At 39.0% G+C, this 22,105-nt stretch overlaps 1 protein-coding gene across 2 annotated transcripts in view; it reads left to right on the forward strand.

Annotated features, from left to right (window-relative positions):
• Positions 1–22,105, forward strand: part of LOC145668440 (thrombospondin type-1 domain-containing protein 7B-like) — a 1,268,628-nt gene that overhangs the window by 726,601 nt on the left and 519,922 nt on the right. For both annotated transcript variants that reach the window (XM_081736305.1, XM_081736304.1), the window contains exon 6: positions 1,482–2,133. In XM_081736305.1, coding sequence (XP_081592431.1) covers positions 1,482–2,133 — 652 coding nt within the window. The remainder of the gene's footprint in view (positions 1–1,481; positions 2,134–22,105) is intronic.

Here is a 22,105-nt window from a genome sequence, read left to right on the forward strand (position 1 = left end):
AAATCTCATAAAATTTATGACATGTTAAACAATATACGGTTAATAACACTTCTTATGCTGATCCATTTGTGACCATTGTTATCAATGTATTGTTTCTTGATGTGGGAAGAAAGTAGAATTTACCTACGCGTATTTACCACTCCCTTGCAAATTACAAGTACAAGCAGAGGTACAGAAATTATTTTTGTCAAGGCACCATCTTGCCTCATTGATCATTTTCTGTAGAAACAATGAACAGTTTTGTATCACTGATTGATTACAGTTTAGGGTTCTGTTTCGTCTCTGGAACTGTATGAAACGTAGATCCACACTTCAACAATGGATTCTGACAATATATGGTTTGACCGCGAATTGAACCTAAGTTTCCCCATATTTTGCCAGAAGAAAGCTTTCATTTCGTTTCGTAGTGGTCTAAATTCACTGAATATCTGTGTTATAGTACTTTGAAGTACTAATAGGTTTCTTTTATATTATTTTAGAAGCAATGGTTACTTTGTTCCAGAACATTTTACAATGTACCAAGTCTCTTTCTTAGTTGGCTGGTTTGTTATTTCAAGTTCAACATCCCTTTTCAGGACAAGAGTATATGAGACGGGGCTTGCTACTCCTTGTATCCAAACTACTGGTACTGTTTATATTCGGAGCAACTATTCCCACCAGAAATCACATCTGGGGGGATTCTATAGAAGACAGATGTATTAAGAACCAAGTGGCGTATAATTAATTTGTAGTATAAAAGTATTATTTTATTCGTATTAGAAGAACTTGTAATTTACTTTATATTACGCATTAATAGAATGGAACTTTTTAAAAAGATTTCCACTATCTTTGTATGTTTATGTATAATTTTATATAGCTATATGTTGAAATTAAGAAGCGTCAAACAATCAGCAAATAAAGGTTTCCAATGTAACTTCCCAAGCGAACCAATTTTTAAAGGTAAGATTGAGTATGAAAATGGCTTCCAGCCAGAACTAGTTATGAAATGGCCAGGGGCTGAGCCCCCCTGCGACCACCCTGAAACTTTCGATTGTGTTGTTCGTAAGTATATATCAATGTAAATTGAACTAAAGTTAACTCTCACAGAAATGGTCTCAGCCCCCACCCGCTTGTCTTACTTGTTACTGTTCTGACTATGGACCTGCTTCCAGGACAGCAAATTCTACCTTTCAACTTGCTTAAAGTATTTTATTAAATGGTCTAGAAACAAAACAAGGGCCCGTCTCATATACCCTTCTTGGTTTATAATTTTCAGAAACACTACAATAGATTCGATAGTTTCTGATCTAAAGTGTTTGAAAGCTTATGTTTCCTGCAACTTAGAAACTGGAAAGCACACTCTTATTGACTCATGTTCATTACGATTTGTTTGTTAATTTTAATTAAATATTTTGCTATTAACATTAATTAACAGAAACATTACACGTATACAAGATTAAAATATGGTATATTCTAAACACGTTCTCTTTAATTAATTGCAGATAAACTACAATGGGAAGTGAGTACCTGGGGTCCATGTCTACCAGTTTACCCTTCCAGTGTCACAACCACATCACAAGAGGGTACTTTGGGACGCGATTCTGAACAGTTGGGCGTCATGCAAAGAAATGTCAGTTGTGTTCTTGTGTCCCATGATGATATCAAAGTTCACAGAGAAATCGATGAAGACAATTGTTTCACGATTGCCAGAAAACCAGATCCAGTGAAATTCTGTCACATTCCAGTTCCTCAGGATTGTGTGGTAGGGGAATTTTCACCGTGGACTGTTTGTCGAGGATGTGACGTTGCTAATCAAACGCGGGTACGAAGTGTGATTGTCGCGCCACAAAATGGAGGACGCGCGTGTCCTCAATTGACGGAAACGCGTCCGTGTAATCCCAAAGTTGAGTGTTTGAAGCGTGCTCTGCCCGTCGCTAATTCCGAAGTGGACAAAGAATATAAGTTGAAAGTTGGGGAATGGCGTCGATGTGAAGCCCCTACCAGTATGATCTCCGCAGACGCCCTCTATCTTTCTGGTGGATCACTAGGTTCTTCAGATAGCACAGGAGATAATTACACATTCCAGCCGCAAGTTGGTTATCAGACGCGGGAAGTATCATGCAGGGATTCAAAAGGAGCAATTGTTGATCTCAAGTAAGTAATATATAACATTTTAGTTTATATTGGTCTATGTTTTGTTAGCACTAAGTAGTTGCTATGAGATGAAAGACGTGAGAACAAATATTGATAAAATGGAACAATTTCCTTCGTAAAAAAGTTATAATACGAAAAACATTAATTTTGATGTCCTTAGTTTGTCTGACAGATGTTGATGGTTTTAGGAGTTTTGTTCACATAATTTTGTTACGAATTGTGCAGCAATCATTTATTTCCAGCTGTGTAACTTGCTTTGAACTCGATACTGTACATCGTTCTTTTACTGTAAAGTAGGGCGACCAGACGCCTTGATTTTAACATGGTTGTCCCTTTTATCCAAAAGCTGTCTGTCGTCCAAACACGAACGAGGAAGCGGGCCAACAGTGAAAATATTCCGTACGTCCTCCCTCCCAAATAATTATTTAAAAGGAAAAATAAAATAAAATTAATTCCCCTGAATTATTAGTATTATTTTTCGAGAGTAATATATAAAAAAGTCGAATATGTTTTAAATAACTTTTCAAAGTACCGGTACATGTTGTCAGGTAGACTAACGTGAAATTAATAGCTTTATTGCTAAGGCGCCATAACTGCCTTTTGAAATATCAATCCAAAACAATATATTAATATCTTTCTAAGGTAGTAATGCAGGCAACAGATAATAAATAATTCGACCTTCTCAGACCAATTAACATTGTGACATATTAATATCTGAATATACAGAGTGCCCAAGAAGTACGTAACCATTTCCGAAAAGAAGCACTTGAATTAAAATGAGGTGTTCATAATATCAAAGAAGACACCGTAAATCATCAACGAAGTCACAGCAGTTCGACATGACCATCTTCCATATCCAGAGTTGACATGCCGAAATATGACGTCTTTGTGCGGGGTCACATCAAAAGTAAACTGTACAAGGTGAAAATTAGGAATTTGGCGCACCTGTATGAACGCATTTCGCCATCGATGCGTACAATTACCCCAGCAACGTTGCAGCGTGTGTTCAGGTGCACCGCGAATAGATGGCAATTCTGCTTGGATATGGATGGGGATCATGTCGAACTCTTACGATTTCGTTGACTTACGGTGTCTTCTTTGATACTATAAACACTTCTTTTGAACTCAAGCACTCCTTCCCACAAATGGTTAGGTACTTCTTGGGCACCTTATATGATTGCAGAAAGGACCTGAGTCCACTTTGTGCAGCTTTGTGATATTAAAGAAAAGATTATTTGAATTAAGTACTGCAACTATGGCTCAACCTATCTTCGACATCTATAATTTTTATACGCAAAGTTGCATACCTTTAGAGAATCGAAAAAGTTCATGAAAGCGCAGACAAATATGACTAGGGTCTTTTCTGCAATTATCGATTCATCGGTATCCGATCCTTTTCATGGGGTTAGTCTACTCTTGTTTACAGCTTCAATCATTTCAACATAATAAAGTATATACTTTTAATCACTACTAGTACTGGCTGAAAGGATTATTATTCAAATCTAATAGAAAAAAAATGAAATGAAATCTGTAAGTTTTACGTCCCACGGTTATGCCGGTTAGGCTAAAGGAGACGGTGATGATGAGAGATGAGTAAAATTGTGGAATGAAGAAAGTTGGAGGAAACGGGAGAACCCCGGGAAAACTTACGAGCACGGTGTTTGTCCAACACAAAGTCCACACGGCACGAGAGGGATCGAACCAGCGACCCCAAGCACTGGAGGTGAACGCTCTACCAGTGAGCAACCGCGCCCCCTTCAAATCTAATAGCATTTTCTATATTGTCCACATGTGAAACATCTCACAAAAACTACAGAATAATGTATGGTAAGATTTAACAATAGAAAATATCACAATTTAATTTTTACTTGTAGACTTTCCCGTGTCATTTCATTTATATGCTTAAAAGCTCTAAGTTTTCTGCTTGAAATAATCTGAATAACAAAATGTCCACATAATATAATTTACTGAATAAAAAATAGTAATAAAATATTTATCAAGAAATTTGTGTGAATTCACATTTGAGGTCTAACACTGACAACACACATCTAATGAATGGATTGAGACGATTTAAATTTAGCGTCCGTTTCTCACTACAAGGATATATGAGAATGAACTTACTGTTAAAAGTGAAATCAAAGTGCAATCCAAACTAGTGCCCGAGCTTATTTCCGGGACAAGTATCTCAATCGAGAAACTAACACTCATGCAGAAAGAACGCGCGTTTGCTCTTCGTTCACGAGGAGGTACTAAGTGCATATAATGAACTTTAAACACTAACATAATACATTTTTCTGTATAGGATTAATTTATCTTTTTGAGTCTTGCTGATTCGTCTAAAACTAAGAAGTAACACACTGCTGTAAATTACACTAAACGGCATACTTTGGTTATAACTTTCAATTTCACAGATATATTTATGCGTTATCATGTGTTTCCTGAAATCAGGCACGTAGCCAAGGGAAGGGGAATCCGGGGGTCTGGACCCCCCTTCAAAACCAGAAATGAAAAGAATTAAGGAAGGATGAAACAAAAAGAAATTAGCAAGAGAATAATGGAACTTTATCCAAAGGCAATGTATCTCCATTGGTCGAGTCATCGCTTGAACTTACAGTTTGTCTTCTTTCAGCCACTCGCCGTCCTTTTAGTTTCAAAGGCATTCATTCAAATAGTCTTGGAATTTTAAAAGAGACAGTATAGTTCTTCAGGCATAATGCTGAAGCTGAAAATCTTTTAAAGGATAGTATATCGAATTTACTTCCACAATCAAAAAAGTCCAGGCTGATTGGTATTTGTGAAATAAGGTTTGCTGAACGACAGGAACTGTGTCAATACATTTGTGGAAATCCTTCCTGCTGTAATTCTAAGCCCCCCAAAGATTTCAGAAATTAATAAGTGATTTTCAACTACTGCATCAACACTTATACTAGCAATGGAGAATGGGAAGTGTAATTGTGTCAATTTTTATGCGTGAATACCTTTTCAGTTTTACTTTGCCTCTATCGTTGTTCCTCCAAAATCCACATAATGAACTAGCTGAATTACTTGCAATACATGGTGGCAAATGAGCGGGATATCCTTCAAAAGAAATGGAATTTGAAATTTCTAGAAAAGTTACAGGATTCTCAGAATTTTCTGCTTCTAGTCAGGAAAATTTCAACCTTTCGAAAACAAAGTGCCTCTCTCTAATAGTGTTTACATTTTTATCATAATTTTTCGTCATAGCTTCTCTCGCAGTATCAAACATGTTACTTCAGAAACAGTTTTCTACTGCTCCTTTCACTTGTCATTTGTAACACATAGAGGTTAACGTAATAATAAAAACAAAAAAGTTACCTGGAAAGAAATTTCTGTTAACATTTGATTCAACAGAGAAAGGAACGCACATGTTGTAAAATATTTTACAAAACATTATTGAACTTTCTATAATAGTTGAGGTCATAATGAAAGGCAAATTACTATATTTGAGTGAACAGAGGAAGGAACGTAGATATTGTAAAAATCTTTTTCAATACTTTTTTTTATGTTATTCTACTCAAGATTTCTTCATAGTTTCTTATTAAAATACTTACTATTATATCCTCATTTTATTGTCCTAACAAATTGATATGTTGCCAGTAAAATTGATATTGATCAAGCCCCTGATGTGATAATCACAATATTTCATGTCATGCCCCCCTCCCTTATTACGAAATTCTGGCTAAACGAACAAATATATGTTGTCGGAAAAATAGTTTAGAATGATCGAGCCCTTGGTGTGATGACCACAATATTTCATGTCACGGACATCCCTATTACGAAATCCTGGCTACATACCTGCTGAAATGCTTACAATGCACAATTCCTAGATTGTATGCAAATCACTACATTATAATGTGCTTTATGTACATCAAGAAACAAGTAAAAACTCATTTGTTCAATAATTAATTTTCAATTACAATCTACAGAAACAATTAAAAAAACATGTTAATGAAACTAATCTCCAGCATTAATTCACAAAACTAAAATAATTTTGTTGATAATCTGTATTATTTTTTTTTTTTAGGTTAAGCCGATCAAAGGGTTACGTCCTTTCTTCGGGAGTAATCTGTATTATAATAAGCTAATAATAAGAACCATAAAATTCTATATTTATCAGGGAGTCTCGCTCGTACCCCGTACCCACCCCAAACAAAACAAGGAATGATGCTAATGAAAAACGTTATATTACAAAAAAATAAATTTAGAAAAAAACAGTCAGGATGGCCACTTCAGATATTCGAATTCATAACAGTCTGATCATGTACATGAACTGTTCACATTCGCGCGCTCTACAAATTCAAAACAAAAGCTCTTGGCTAAAAGATGAATGAATGTCTACTTTAATACATTACTATGAACTTAGAAACAACAAACACCCAATGAATCCCAATAAACTTCACGATTAGAACAACTTAGGTTGTCTACGACTTTTCCTCAGTCTCTGAGGAGAATCTTTGAAATTACAGTATTAAATAAATTGACGCTGAGTGATTTCCTTCCAAAAGTCTACCCCTTTGTTTCACTATTAGCTACCCTGAAGGTAAACGGCTTCACAGCTGTACCGCAAATTATACAGCCTGTTTCAAAAAGAATATACGTAATTCGAATGCATATATTTTTTAAACTTTAAGATATACGAATATGAAATTTTACACAAATATTTACAAACCTCTCAGGATCAAATTACAGATGTTCAATATGTCCTCCATCAACGACACGAACAATATCACATCGATACTCAAATTCCTCCCATACTAGGGCAAGCATGTCCTTCGTCACTGATGTTATGGCAGTACGGATCCAATTCTTCAACTCTTCCAGGTTGTGTGGGAGTGGTGGTACATAACGTTGTCTTTAACGAAACCCCACAGAAAGAAGTCACAGGGTGTCAAACCCGGTGACCGAGAGGCCAGCTGAGACATGCTAAGTCGCCAGCTCCTTGACGACCAATCCAACGGTTCGGTAGAGTTTCATTCAGATATTTATGCACTTGGTGACTCCAGTGAGGGGGTGCCCCGTCTTGTTGAAAAATGAAGTTCTCTTCGTGCAGCCTCGGAAATAACCAGTTTTGTAACATAGCGAGATACTGCTGACTATTAACTGTGTTTCCATTAAAGAAGAATGGGCCGTAAACAGATGATCCGGATATCGCACAAAACACATTGACTTTGGGCCAATCTCATACATGTTCAATCAGGGCCGGATTTAGCATTTTGGCGCCCCTAGGCCCAATAATTTTTCCGCCTCCTAGTCTGGTTAAAGCAACTTTCCTAAAAACCTTTATTAAAAAATTATATCAGGCCTTATGTTAATTGCTTAACACCACTCCAAGATGCAAACAGTTTAACTTTACCAACAATTATTTGTTCCAATGAACTTCAAAAGCAGAATGCTTTATTAGCCTGATATTTTAAAATCAATTCAAAAAATATGTTAAGTTATGGCTATTTATTTTTATTCCTAGATATTTTATTAATTTTTTCTCTCGGCCGTGCGCCCCCTGGGAGCTTGCGCCCATAGGCCCGGGCCTACCGGGCCTATTGGGAAATCCGGCCCTGTGTTCAATGACTGTGTGTGGGTTCTGTAGGCCCCAAATTCGAACATTTTGTTTGTTTACCTGACCACTAACACGCTTCATCACTGAACACGATGAGTTGTGCAAAAGTGTTATCATTGTCAATAACATCCAGAATCTCGTTACAAAATGCCACACGTTTGCGTTTGTCATCAGGATGCACAGTTTGTAACAGCTGTAACTTGTACGGCTTCATAACCAACCGACGTCACAAAACACGCCAAATTGTTGTTGTCGGCACTTGTAACTCCTGACTAGCACGACGAGTTGATTTTGAAGGACTGCGTTGGAGAGCAGTTTGAATTCGTGCAACATTTTCTTCAGGAACACGAGGCCGACCAGGACTCTTTCCTTTACATACACATCCTGTATCTACGAACTGTCGATACCATCTGCGAATGTTCCACCCATTCTGAGAATCAATTTGGTACTTCAACCTGAAACGTCTTTGCACTGTAATCATGGAATTGCATTTCGCAAACTCGAGAACACAAAATCATTTCGGCTTGTGTATAGCCCGCTCCCCCCAGTTCTTTGTCACCGGAACTGGAAGTCACTATTAGTATTACTACTTATATCGAGAACATAACCCAACCAACCCCTGCGGGGCTTCTAACCCGTTCCTACTACTACTAGTAGTACTACTACTACTATTGCTACTAACTACCACTACTACTACTATTACTTATATCGAGAACAGAACCTAACCAACCCCTGCGGGGCTTATAACCCGTTCCTACTACTACTACTGGTAAGTACTACTACTGCTATTGCTGCTACTACTACTACTACTACTACTACTACTACTACTACTACTACAACTATTACTACCGCTACTACTACTACTACTACTACTACTTATACTAAAGCTTCCTTACCACAAAATTTAAATCTTAAATCTTTATAACATACGATTCCGATTCATTATGAACTAATATGAATCGTTAGAATCACTATGATTCGTTAAAAATCACTGGGGGGAGCGGGCTATACTCAATCCATCATTTCTGCTGTGGAGTAGCCATTTTAAACATATGACGGTTACCAAGCAAGACAAAAGACAACTGACATCTAATGGCTATTAATATAGACTATGTATTCGTTTCTCCAATAGCCGAGCCGAGGCGCAGTGATCGATAGATTGGACAAAATAATTCTTCGTAATACGTATATTCTTTTTGAAACGTATGAATGCATAAATTAATAAATACATGTTTTATCTAATAGTTGCACTCTCTTAACTTAATATACGCTAGAAAAATTTCATACAGCAATTACAAGCAACATTAACTTTGCAGGAAAGCTTTCACGTATGAAATATATTCTCTTTATATATATAAAAAAGTTCCACTGTGCATACATATCTGTTTTACATTAGTTCCTTCATACTGTACATACGAAAAAAGAAAGCTAATTGTGGAATATTGGCTATGAACGAAAGAACCTGAAGCAAAATGAAAATTCCGTTATATCAGCCTGTACATATATATATAGACAGAGGGTGAGGTAGTATTGTTTATCTTTAGACAGAAACCGAGGAATATATATCCCTTGTTGCTCGTTCATCTATGCGTTCCAACCTTGCTTTCTACCTCCCCTCTCTCTCTCTCTCTTTCCTTCTTGCATCTTTCTTCCACGCGGATGTACTGTATGTTTACAGCTAGCAGCAAATGCTAATGAAGTTGCTTTGCTCTATGTAAATTTTGCGCGTTGTGTTTTGATACGAAAAGCACAGAGTGCGTGCTTTGAGCGTAATCCTGGTCTGGTTTCGTTGCAGTACCAGGGAACGAAGAAAATACACCAAGTTTCTCCTATAAAGAACGCCATGATTGAGAAATGAGACATTCTCACACATACTCACTTGCAGCCTTCCAGACATATACATATATAACAGCAACAATAAATAATTTATTTAGGTAGTCGTATTTATTAACAGAGCTGAAGATACGGCTGCATTAGACGTTTTACTTTTGTATTTAATAATATCCTGACACCTTGTGGACTTAAGTCACACTGGAAGTATTCATAATTAACTGGAATAATAATAGAAAAGGAAAGGGGGGCAAAGTGGATATATGGGGCAAAGCGAATAACGCAATTTACAGTCAACTGAAAACAGAGGGCAGGAAATGTTTGCCCCAGTTTATGACGTCACTAGTGAAAGAAGAGAAGGACGTTAGTGTTTTGTGTGTACGTGTTGTTGTTTCGACGAGAGAGGAGAAGAAAAGAAAATACGCATTTTGCTAAAAAAATTCAAGGGGTAAGGATTTTGAAATCTTTTCTTTCTATTCCGTAGAATGTTTGCGAACACACTATGCATGGATAGGGTGGGATCTTACCTTTGTTATCATGTTTGATAATTATCGTAAATACGTCGTCCATATGCTGTAGACAGTCTTTTGTCTCATGTGGTAATGTGGGGCAAAGAGAATAATTTTAGAAGGGGCAAAGCGAATAGCGATTCACTTTGCCCCAAGCATAATGCAGTACTGTTTTAGAACATTTGTTTGGCACTAAATGTGGTATTGACGGTACGTATACGTTGCAACACAGCTAATTTGAATATTGAAATTCATATTGAATTTGTTCCGTTAACACTCGCCGAACAAAAACATAGCAGTAGTAATAGTAGTAGTGGTGGTAGTCGTAGTTGTAGTAGTAAGTTGGGCTAGGATAGGAGTCCCGTTAAATAGTCGCAGCGGCTATTAACGCAACTTATCCTATATTAAACTATGTCATTCTATACCACTGTTAAGAAACTATTAATTTGATTTTACATCTTTTAAAATGATTTTAATTAACTTCAGTTCTTTGTTTCTTTGTTTCTCTACTTTTTGCCTCGAATCAATTTACGTAAAATGTTCCATACATGTTCAGTACTAATGACTACAGTGGCGTACGGTGAAATTTTGTTCGGGGAGGGGGAAGCTTGAGGTCTCTACGTGCAGAGGAACTAACGAGTACCCCTATCAAGGAATGTTTAAAACGGAAGAGTGCGAAGAAGTATAGCAAGTCTACTATGTCTACCGAACCAGGTACTAGTGCAACTCCCGTAAATGAACTACCAGAGAAAAGAAGGATATCTACCATTCAAGGTTCTCCTGCAAGAAGAAATGTTTTGCTGCGGCTAAGCTCTACCAAGTACATCTGGAATTACAAAGAAAAAACCCTCAAAATCACCAGAAGGAGACGGCAGTTACCAATGCAAGTTCTGTCATGAATATTATTCAGATCCACTTAATGAAGACTGGATTCAGTGTTCTATTTGTCTGTCATGGTTTCACGAAAAATGTACCGATTATTATATGGGACAAGACATTTACATTTGTGATCTGTGCAAACCAAGCGTGTGATGTGATATTATTTTCAGCCCTAAGCCTTATTATTACTGTTTTTTTTTCAATCTGTTTGCTACTACGTAGATTGTACTCACTAGGGTTACTATAGATTCAAAGAAACTAGATACTAGATGCCTACTTGATAAGAAAAAATACTTCTATGGACTTGAGCTTTTTAAACATATTTAGGGATCAGGTGTATGCAAGCTTTGTCTAGACTTAATTCTATATTTATATGTGTTAGGCTAATACTAACAAAACATTAAACACTTTAATCTTCTGGTAGGTAAAGCAGTTCATCTAAATGTCATTCTTTTATTATCTTAGACTGTGTACACATATATTGTTCTTCTATACAATTTTTATTTTGCATATCTGTGTTAAACCCTGATTTTTAATGTATGAGTTTTCGCTTATTCACTTTGCCCCACTATCATGATCCGCTTTGCCCTACCGGTGGGGCAAAGTGAATAAATTGCAGTAGTTCAGTAATTAAGCAATATCATTTATGTATATGCAATCCTTGTTACTATTGTATTGTTATTTGAAAGTTTAATAATCATAAAATATTTCCTCAAAACTTTGGTTTCCTAGTCTTAATTTTAGTTGCCATTTGAGGCCTTTGAAGTTAAGTGATCCGCTTTGCCCTCCTTTCCGTATATAGTCGGGAAATTTCTTTGTTTGTTTTGTGGTTGAAGTATAGCATTCATTTTCAGCACTGAGACTATGTGAAACGTGAACCTACAGTTTAAGATGTAATACGAACTACCATGATGCATTCAAACTTCAATGCTCTGCCACCGGAAATCGAACCCGGAATAATGTGCACCAAAGTCATACGCGCTAGCCACTAGATCAACGGGAAGAGCTAAATACTTGGAAAAGAATTTGAAGGAAAGCGGGCATGACCTCATCGTTCGCCAGGTGGAACTGAGGGGAGAAATCCTGGAAGAAACTAAAGGAGAATTTCTGGTAGGAGAATGTAAACGAGGAACCAAAGAGGAAGGAAGAATACTAACCATATTGTCCTCGGAACGATGTACAAACTGTCAAACAATTCTGCAAGCCAGAAAAGTAGTGATATTTGTCATTACTCGAATAAAGCGTTAAAATTTCGGGATGAACATGGCCAGACATTGTTCTGCTGACGTTGGACAGGATAAAGTTACAATCATGTAAGTTAAGCTTTTTTCGCGAAATTATTGTAAAAGGTACTATAATGAATTCAAGAACAAAACAGCTGCATCCTTTATCACAAGAACTTTCCCTGCCATTTGTTGGCAGTTGACGTTTTCTGTTCACATAATAATTTAGATCTGTTTTCTGAGTCTACACCTTTGTTTTTAAAAACAAAAAGTCTTACACCAATCTAACTGACCCGTCTGTATAACAAAAGAAGGATATGATCTTGGCTTCTAGTATTGCCCTCATATAGTGATCAATGGAGTGTGCCGGTGCTGTGTCATCAGTTATAGCTCAGAATACGAAATAAATAAATGTAACCAAATGGGGATGGAACTGATGCACAACACGGTACTTAACTGTAAAATTGTGGTTGAATTTAAATAAAATTCAAATGTTTCTAATTTAGAAAATGACTAGTTGGGGAAAAGGGTGAGAGAAAGAGAAAGGTTATGACTAAAAGATAAAGGATGAGCACTAGCCTGATAGATCCAACAGGGCTGGCGTCGTCCTGGTCATCTGGCACGATGAAAGGTTTGCCGTGAAGGAACCTGGATCTTCTGGTAACAGCCAACAACTGGAATTCAATCCTGCTGGACTGCTAGGGGCGTCGAACTCTCTCCATGATGCGTCTCTGGAATAATGCTTCTTTAGGATGTCCTCTTACATCTTCATTACTCTAATCACAACTGACCAAAGTGTCTGCGGCGATGAACCGGCAGAATGGTATTCCTTAAACTTGGAGTAGGTGGTCCTCCAATGGTGGGATCCGCTTCTCTCCGATGATCCTGCACCTGTCTCAACTTCGTGACGAATACCCTTTGTTGTTCTGTTATCGTGGTTTTGATCAATTCAAGAATGATGACCTAATCGGGAAGTTACAGGCTGTGCTTGAAGGTATGCGGAAAGGAAAGAAGGAAGCTAGTCGAGTTTATTTAACAAATATGCATTTACAACAGGTGTCTGAGAATGTACACTTCTAGTCAAAGTTTTCAAAAGTTCATGTTTCTTTATATCCAATACATAGTTACTTCACAGGAGGGATTGCTCTCAATATATTATAGCTAAGATATAATCTTGTATCCAATGTTGCCTCACATAATCACACACCTGTCACTTGACCTGAGTGAGAAAATATGGACATATGGAGAATGTTGAAGTGCATTTTGATATGTTACCGACTATGGTGCAAGCTGGATGTTCATGATAACGCCTCATTGTGGACAAGGACATAAAAAGAACAACCTCGATTAAATGGATGTTAGGATCCTGTATTTCAATTCATGGTTCAAGGATTAATTAAAATTGCACTAATTACGGAAGAAACTGGAATTATAAAATGCAACTGAAACAGCCAATTTGTCGATCTTGTAACGAACTCTATGGCTTAAAAAGCCTAAAGATTCTCGCCACAAAAATGGGGGTTTTCTCATTGAACCAAGAAATTCAGTTAAGAAATGTTAGGTTTGTTGATAGCTACCTCTATAAGAACCTGTTCTATATCACTTTCCAACTCTCTTTAATTTAGAGTTTTACGTCCTTGTTCATTGCTGACGCTATATTTTACTGTGGGATAGGAAGCGCATTAGCTCCCGCAGAGAATTTAACCAGGCTTTCCTATGTCGAAAGTATATATATACTAACCATATTACACGTACTACCAGGAAGTTACTCCAATCTTCTTTTCGATCTTAACTTTCCCATTGGCTCCCCAACTAGAACCATACAATATAATAGACAATATTTGGTCTTTCAGTTTCTTCAATGATAACCGCAGCGATAAAAATGTATTACAGCAAGTAGTGAAGAGCATTTATATTCATTAATCCACTTTAAAGAATTTGTATGTATGTTCAATCATCATTTTAGATCCCTCTACCTCTCTAACTTTAAATATACAATCATATTTATTGGATTCCATAATCTAGAAACTTATGAAATGAAATCTTTACGTCCCACGTTATACTGGCTAGGCTAAAGGAGATAATGATGATGAGAAATGAATAGAATGGTGGAGTGAAGAAAGCGCAAGAAAACAGGAGAACCCCGAGAAAACCCACGCACTAGTGTTTGTCCACCACCAAGTTCACTTGTAGCGAGTTTAGAAATTTACGGTAGTTTCACAATGTGAAATGAAAATTATTTATTTATTTCTTCGTGACTTCGTTTCTATTTGTTACCACTTCGACACTTACCACCTTTTATAATATTCACCTCTATTTATATTACTGCATGTGTGTTTATATACTCAACAAATCACTTATTTCTTATTAAAGTGGTAAAGAAGTTGTAGAAATTCAGAATTCATCAGAAATGAAACTTTGTCTCCTACACAATTTGGTCATTGTATCACTTGCATTAGAATTATTTAGCTACTGGAAACTCAAATTTATACACTATACGAAAGATATTAAGAACAACTATTAGATCATGTAATAGCCTTTTGAATATAATATCTGGCTCATTTTCTGCATCTTTGATATTCTTTATTATCTCTAAGTACACTCTATTTTTTAAAAGTGGGTATTAACTTAAGGAAGACCCTTAAAGTCTGTTATTTATTATACTAAACATTAGATTAGGCTTTCATACTTTTGTCGAGCGTTTTTCAAACAGCAGTCCGAAAAATACACTGGCTTCAAAATATAAGTCTTAAGCAACATATTCTTTTAAAATATATTGTTCTTAAGTTTACGGTAAATTAGGTCAATACAGGGGCAAAAGTGAATCTGATAAGGTGAGGGGACGCATGACGTCACGCCGTCCCCCGTGCCTATCTTTGCCCATTTTAATTTTTGTAGAAAGTCGTGGGACGCCACAGATATTTTCAGGAAGTGAAGGGACGGCGTCCCCTAGCATTTTCGCACTTTTACTCCTCGGTCAACGGGCATCTAGAGACCGAAAAAAACATTTCTCTGGTCCTCAAAATGATTTCACACAGGCGCCACAACAAGCAATGTGATTTTCAGTACCCATCATTATAATTTGAATTATTAGGTCAAGTCACCTTAAGGGTATTGAAAAGGAATCAACAAGTAAGAAATCAGAAGGATAAGAGTAATACACACAGTATGATTGCAGTGTTGCTTGGGAAGTTTCTAGGAAAGACTTTCATTAGACTGAGTTGAAGATGGGAAATGAATATCAAGCAAAATAGAAAAAAAAATAGATAACGATAATGCTCACAGGATTATTATTAATACGCCTAGGATTTATATATATCATGATAAATCAAAAAATTTTCGGCTTAGAATAAAAATAAAAGACAAACGATCGTGATTTTGAATTTTAGTTGTCAACATAATCCAACTAGACCTAAATGCATGTGGGTGATCGATATTCCAATATGTGCATGCTCTTAAAAAAATTTTTTTGAGCTGTACAAATACGTCTTTACTACACACATGAAATCATCATCACACTCAACTCATTTGTGCAGCAAGTGATTCTTCGAATTTGGAAATAGCAGAAAACACTGGGTAGTAAGTCTGGTGAATACAGTGATGGGGGATCAATTCGAAGCCAGCTTCATGAAGCGTTTATAGAGCTTATATTTCCACAACAAGAAATCTCACAAATCTAACAATGATATGTGCTATGTTTGACAACGTGAGATGCGAAACAGCTTTTTATTACTAACACACTGTCGGGACTTTTTAAAATCGTGCCAGGCTTTAAAACTCTCATCAAAATTAAACCTGTAACGGGCTTTCGAGTATAGGTATAGCTGCGAAAATCCTGAGTATACCATTACAATCTTCGCCACTATATATATATATATATATATATATATATATATATATATATATATATATATATATATATATATATATACATCACAGATTTTTGCATCACCCATCACCATACAAATCACCCACTTCTTATATTTCGTATAATTTCTTTACAATGTTCCAGATGACAGAGAAGGAAAATATCCCTTCATTTAACGGAATGCATGTCCTCCAATATCAGCGACATTAATACTTGCAACCTTTTACAACCTTAACCCTCCTGTATAATATTTCATTTTATGACGTACTTGGTAGACATACTTCCCATATAGAATTTATTAAAAGACTATGTATTTCTCAAACTCATGTGGTGTTCTCGTCTTTGATGCGAGCGGTCCCGGGTTCAATTGAAGATGGCCGCTTCCTTTTTTCCCTGGATAGTCTGCTTGCCGAAAGACATCCCTGATACATAACGAGCTTAAGGGCACAGATACCAGTAATACCCAGAAATATATGTATAAATAAATATAACTCAAAGGGAAGCAACTGGTAAAGGAAAGCATATTATATGTTTCAATGAAAAACATCCAAAAGTTTCTTTGACTCGATGGATCACTTGGAAGTAAAGTATTTACATAATAGAGGGTTTTTATATGACTCTTCAGTCCTACTGTTAAGATAAATGTTACGAATGTTCTTTGATAATGTGGAAGAGCAGAGCAGAGCAGAGATTTCTTGGCGGTTTTTGTGGTTGATTTAAGTACCGGGCTTGGGCCCTTGCCTTCCATTTGTGTTGTTGACTGTCTTTTGTTTTGCGTGCGTATTTGTTGTGAGAGAGGACGCAACTGTCGCGCTCCTCTTTTGCTGTTCCTATGTCAGTTTAGTGGTTGTGCGTTTTAGGGGTGCGGCATCTTGTAAGTTCGTCTTCTTGGGTTGGCCGTTCCTATGGTGGCTATGTGTTGGTGTGGTGAGGCTCTGATTGTCCTCCAGAAGTTGGCTGATCTGTGAATTCTGTAGTCATGTAGAAATGGGAGTTCCAAATCTTCATGTATTTGCTCGAGGCGAGTGTCTCTCGAGTGTCCAGTGATAGCCCTGGCTACTCTGTTCTGGATGACTTGTAGTTGGCTGAGGTGCGTTTTTGCTGCGTGTTGCCATGCAGGGTGGGCATACATCAGGATGGGACGAATGCTCATCTGATATATATGGCGTTTGGTTTTCAGGGTGAGGGATGGGGAGAGGAGTAGCGGTAGCAAGGCTTGATGGCGTTGACTGGCTTTCTTGGCGATGGAATGTATGTGGTGAGCAAATGTAAGTTTCCTGTCCAGTATTATTCCGAGGTATTTGGCATCATCTCGGTTCTGGAGGGGTGTTCCAGCCATGGTGATCCTGACGTGAACCCTTCTTCTGTTTTTTGTGAAGTTTACTACTGAGGTCTTCTGTTCGCTGACTTTGATCTTCCACTCTTCAGATCATCGGTGGAGAAGTTCGGCGTGTCGTCTGAGGTATAGTTCAGCGTATCTGATGTTTCCATGGCTGGCAAAGATTGCCGTGTCGTCTGCGAATGTTGCTACCGCTGTGTTGGGGGTTGTGGGAATGTCCGCCGTGTACATGGCGTAGAGGGTTGGGGATAGGCATGATCCTTGGGGGACTCCTGCTAGGATAGGTCTGGAGGGTGTTAGGTGTCCTGCATGGGCAACACGAAAGGTTCTTCCTTGAAGAAAGGATTTGATGATTCTCAGAAGGTAGTGCGGAGTGCCCTGGAGCATCATCTTGTGAAAGAGGCCTTCGTGCCACACCTTGTCGAATGCTTTTTCTATGTCGAGAAAAAGCCCCAAGGTGTGGCCTCCCTCGTTGAATCTGTCACATATCTTCTCTACCACCCGTACCAGCTGCTGATCCGCGCAGTGTCCTTTCCTGAAGCCGAACTGGTGGTCCGGGATGATGTCATGATCTTCTATTAATTGCTGAAGTCTGCTCTGCAGTACTCTTTCAAACACCTTGCTGGTATGCGAGAGCAGGCTGATAGGGCGGTAGTTGGCCGGGTTTGATCTTTTCTTTCCTGGTTTGGCCAGCATTATGACTTTTGCTTCTTTCCAGGCTTCTGGGTAGTGTCCGGTTCTCATAATGGCGTTGCACAACTTACAGAGTAGGACCAGGGCCTTTCTCGGGAGGTGCTTCAGTGCTTGCGGCGTCACTCGGTCTTGACCTGGAGCCCGGTGTGCATTGATCCTCTTGATGATTGCTTGTATCTCCCGCGGTGTTGTGAGGGCTTCTGGAGGAGGTGGGTCTTCTATTCGGGAGAGGTGGTAGGATCTATGTACTGCTGCAGTGGTGGTTGCTGGCGTGTTGGTAGCGTTGATCTGGAAGGTGGTTTCCAGGGTCTGGGCGAAAAGTTCTGCCTGTTCTTCCGGTTCGTGTATTGTTCCTTGTGGAGTTTGAAGTGTGAGTGTTCTGGAGTTTGCTTCTGGTCTTGTGATGTTTTTCACTAACTTCCAGAATTGCCTGCTGGGTGCATCTAGCTCCTGGAGGTGGAGGTTCCAGTTTCTGATTTTGATTCGAAGGAGCCTTTTCCTGACTCTGGATACTAGGTGGTTCCAAAGTGTTTTGAACTGGGGAATTCTGGTACGTTGCCACTGCTTCCGGGCCCAACGCTTCAAGTGGATCAAGGCTGAGGTGCGTCGTTCTTCTGGAGTGGTCTGGTGTGATGGATGAGTCGTTGTTGAGGTGGTTGAGGCGATGGCTATGGCTGAGTTGATGGCTGCGGTCAGGGACGCAGTGGTGGCCTCTATGTCTTCCGTTGTTTCAATTATCCGGCGTGGATCTAACATGTCGCTGAGCAAGGATCTGTAGTGGTCCCAGTCTGTTGTGCGCAGAGTTGGAAGGGTTCGAGTTGTGAAGTGGTAGCTGATTGCGATCGTTTGTAGAACGGGTAGATGATCCGAGTCGAGGCCGTGGATAACCTGAGGTACACCTAGGATTGCCAGATTCGCTGTCAGTACCATGTCCAGTACATCAGGCATCCCGCCGTTTCTTGGATAATGCGTGGGTTCCGTTGGAGCCGTGGGAGTGAAGTCTATGGTGGTGAGAGCGTGGTGGAGGATCCTTCCGTTTGCGTTTGACACATTGGAGTTCCACGCCGGATGTTTACTGTTGAGGTCTCCCCCTAGTAGAATCCGGTGTCCTAGCTGTCGCAGGGCTTGCAGATCTGTTGCGTTGAGGTTGTTGTTGTGAGGCTTGTAGGCTGCTATTATTATTATCGGTCCATTAGCTGAGTGGAGGGTGATCCCTGTAGCTTCCAGGGATTGTAGAGGTGGTAGAGGGAGAGGGTCGTACGGGATACTGTCTTTGATAAGAATTGCTGTTCCTCCAAGGGGTCGGTCGGGACGGTCGGTACGGATGGTGGAGTAGTTGCGGATTTTTAGGGTAAGGTGTGGTTTTAGGTGGGTCTCTGACAATAGGGCTATGTCCACTTCTTCTCTGCGGAGAAAGTCCTCCAGGTTGTTCTTCTTTTGGATTCCTTCTGCGTTCCAGTGCAGCACTTTGACTTGTCTGTTGATTCTTCTTTTAGTCGGTGCCATCGTCAAGGATGGACGCGACTACCTCAAACATGATGGTGATTTTGCTTAGTGGGTCTGTCGTTTCTTTCACCTTCCGGAGTCCTACTCGCAGCTTTTCTAGCATTGAACGGAGATTGAGGCCCGAGAAGAGTTCTCGGATCTCTTTGAATGTGTCTGCCAATGATGGTTCAGTGCATCTGTCCTCGGTGTCTTCTTCTCTGGATTGGGAGTTGTCCTGGGTTGTTTGATTTTGCTTTGTTTCTTGGTTGGGGGGCCTCCTGGTTTTCTGGTTGGTGTTGTTCTTGTCTTCCGGCGTGACTGCTCCTGCGTAAGATGTAGCGTTGTTTCTTCTGCGGCTGGTATCAGATTTTGAGGGAGGGTCCGACTTAGCTGGTGGTTGGGTTGGCTGTTTCCTCTTGGCTTTGGCCGCCTTGAGCGTGGGACAGCCCATGTAGTTGGCGGGGTGTTCGCCTCCGCAGTTACAACATTTTGCCGGAGTGTCCCTCGTTTTCTTCGGACATTCCGTGGAGAGATGTGATTCTTCGCATTTGATGCAGCGAGGGGTCGCCCTGCATGTTTGCGTGGTGTGCCCTACTCGTTGGCATCGGTAGCATTGGAGAATTGACTGACCCTTGTAGGGTTCCACTGCCACTCTGTAACTAAGAAGGTACTTGAGATCGTAAATCTTGTTGTTCGTTGGGTCCTTGGGTAAAGTAACAAGTAATAGCGGAAACAGGGGCCTGTTGCCAGACGGGTCACTGCGTCCCCTCATTTGGACCACATTGGTTGGGGTGAACCCCTGGTCCTTCAAGTCCTGTAGTATGTCAGCCGTTGGAGTGTCGAGTGGCATCTTCCGGATGACTACTTTGATTGGGCGTGTTTGTTTCGGAAGTTCTGTGGCAAATGATTGTCCGGTCTGGATGCAGAAGGCTTCCATCATTTCAAAGTCGCGCCAGGTGGTGCAGTGGATTTTTATGTATGCACTCGGTTGCAGAATTTTGTAGGGATCCAAACTTATATGTTGAAGTCGCTCAAATGGACCTAAGCATATTTTTATTTCCTTTTTTAGAAAAGAAAGATGTATACATGTATGTGTCTAGAACACGATTGTTTCTAGAGTTTATGTATATAAGAACAAAACTGTGCATCAAATTAATACTGAAATGTACTTATTTGAAAGAAACTTTTGCCAAAGCTGTATCTAAACTGCTAGAGTCATCTATGGACAAGAAATAAACTCTTTGCGCAATCCTATTACATTTCCTTTTTCATAGAGAAACATGTTTAGAATGATAAATTAAATATGAAACAAACGAAAAAGGAAAAATTCCTTTCATTTGTAGTTTTTTTCTCATTTGTAGTAATAGCGCAAGCTGAAATGATTATGCACGAGAAATAAAAGGTTAAAAAATCTTCTGACTAGATTACGAGATACGAATTTTTAAACATTTAGCAATGTGACTTTTCTTGTTTTCAAGGGATTTTGTCTTCTTTACTAATCTGTATGCAAATACAAGAGGCCAATCAAACCTCTTACTATTCATGAGTTTTGAAAGAATCTTATTTGATTTGCCGTTTCCCCTACACCATGATGATAGTAAGACGCCGTGTTTGCAAAGGCTTTAGGTTATCTATATATTCTATATTGTTAAGTGATTTCGTTTTCATGGAGTCATACTATTTCTTGGAAAATAGGAACATACACAGAAGTAAGAGGTAAATGGAGTCCCTTTTCTGTTTGTTAAGTGTAGTTTAGTGATACTTTTCAGCATGAAGGCTATATGAGAGGTGGATCTACATTTTAAGGTAAAATGGGGGTGCGGTAGCTCAGCGGTAGAGCGTTCACCTCCGGTGCTTGGGGTTCCTGGTTCGATCCCAGCTCGCGCCGTATGGGCTTTGTGATGGACAAACACCGTGTGCGTGGGTTTTCTCGGGGTTCTCCCGTTTCCTCCCACTTTCTTCATTCCACCATTTCATTCATTTCTCATCATCACCGTCTCCTTTAGCCTAACCGGCATAACCGTGGGACGTAAAACTTAAGGATTTCATTTCATTTTTTTAAAAGTAAAATCCGAAATGTACGGTTATCATACGTCAGCCTTTATGCGAACACGTACGCATTTTCAGAGTAAATATTTCCGTCCACGTATTTTGGTATGCTAGTATTTTGTAAACATATTGTTAAATTTAGTTATTTAAATGGTTAAACCTAGGTACGCCATGATTCTATTTCTTTATTGTATTTATTAGTCTATATGTTTTCAGGCTCCATATCAGGCAGATAACTAGGATGGTACATTCTAAATACAAGTGTGACCATATTCCGATATTTCAGAATATAGTAACCTTGCGTAATGTGTTCAAGGTCTTTCCTCCGGAAATTGAATCTGGTACCCTATGCACCGAAGTCGCGTGTGCCTAGCCACTAGACCAGCTGAAAGGAATTCAGTTTTGCGTTCTTATGGAGGTTACGAAGAATATGGTATTAACAAAGTCAACCCTCTACTGTGGGTCGTTTTCCGCCACCTACAAGATACTTCGTTACAAGATAACGTCGAGATCTAGTCT

Source organism: Thermobia domestica, chromosome 13, assembly GCF_964235325.1.
Source record: "Thermobia domestica chromosome 13, izTheDome1.hap1.1, whole genome shotgun sequence".
In the NCBI taxonomy this organism is placed as follows: domain Eukaryota; kingdom Metazoa; phylum Arthropoda; class Insecta; order Zygentoma; family Lepismatidae; genus Thermobia; species Thermobia domestica.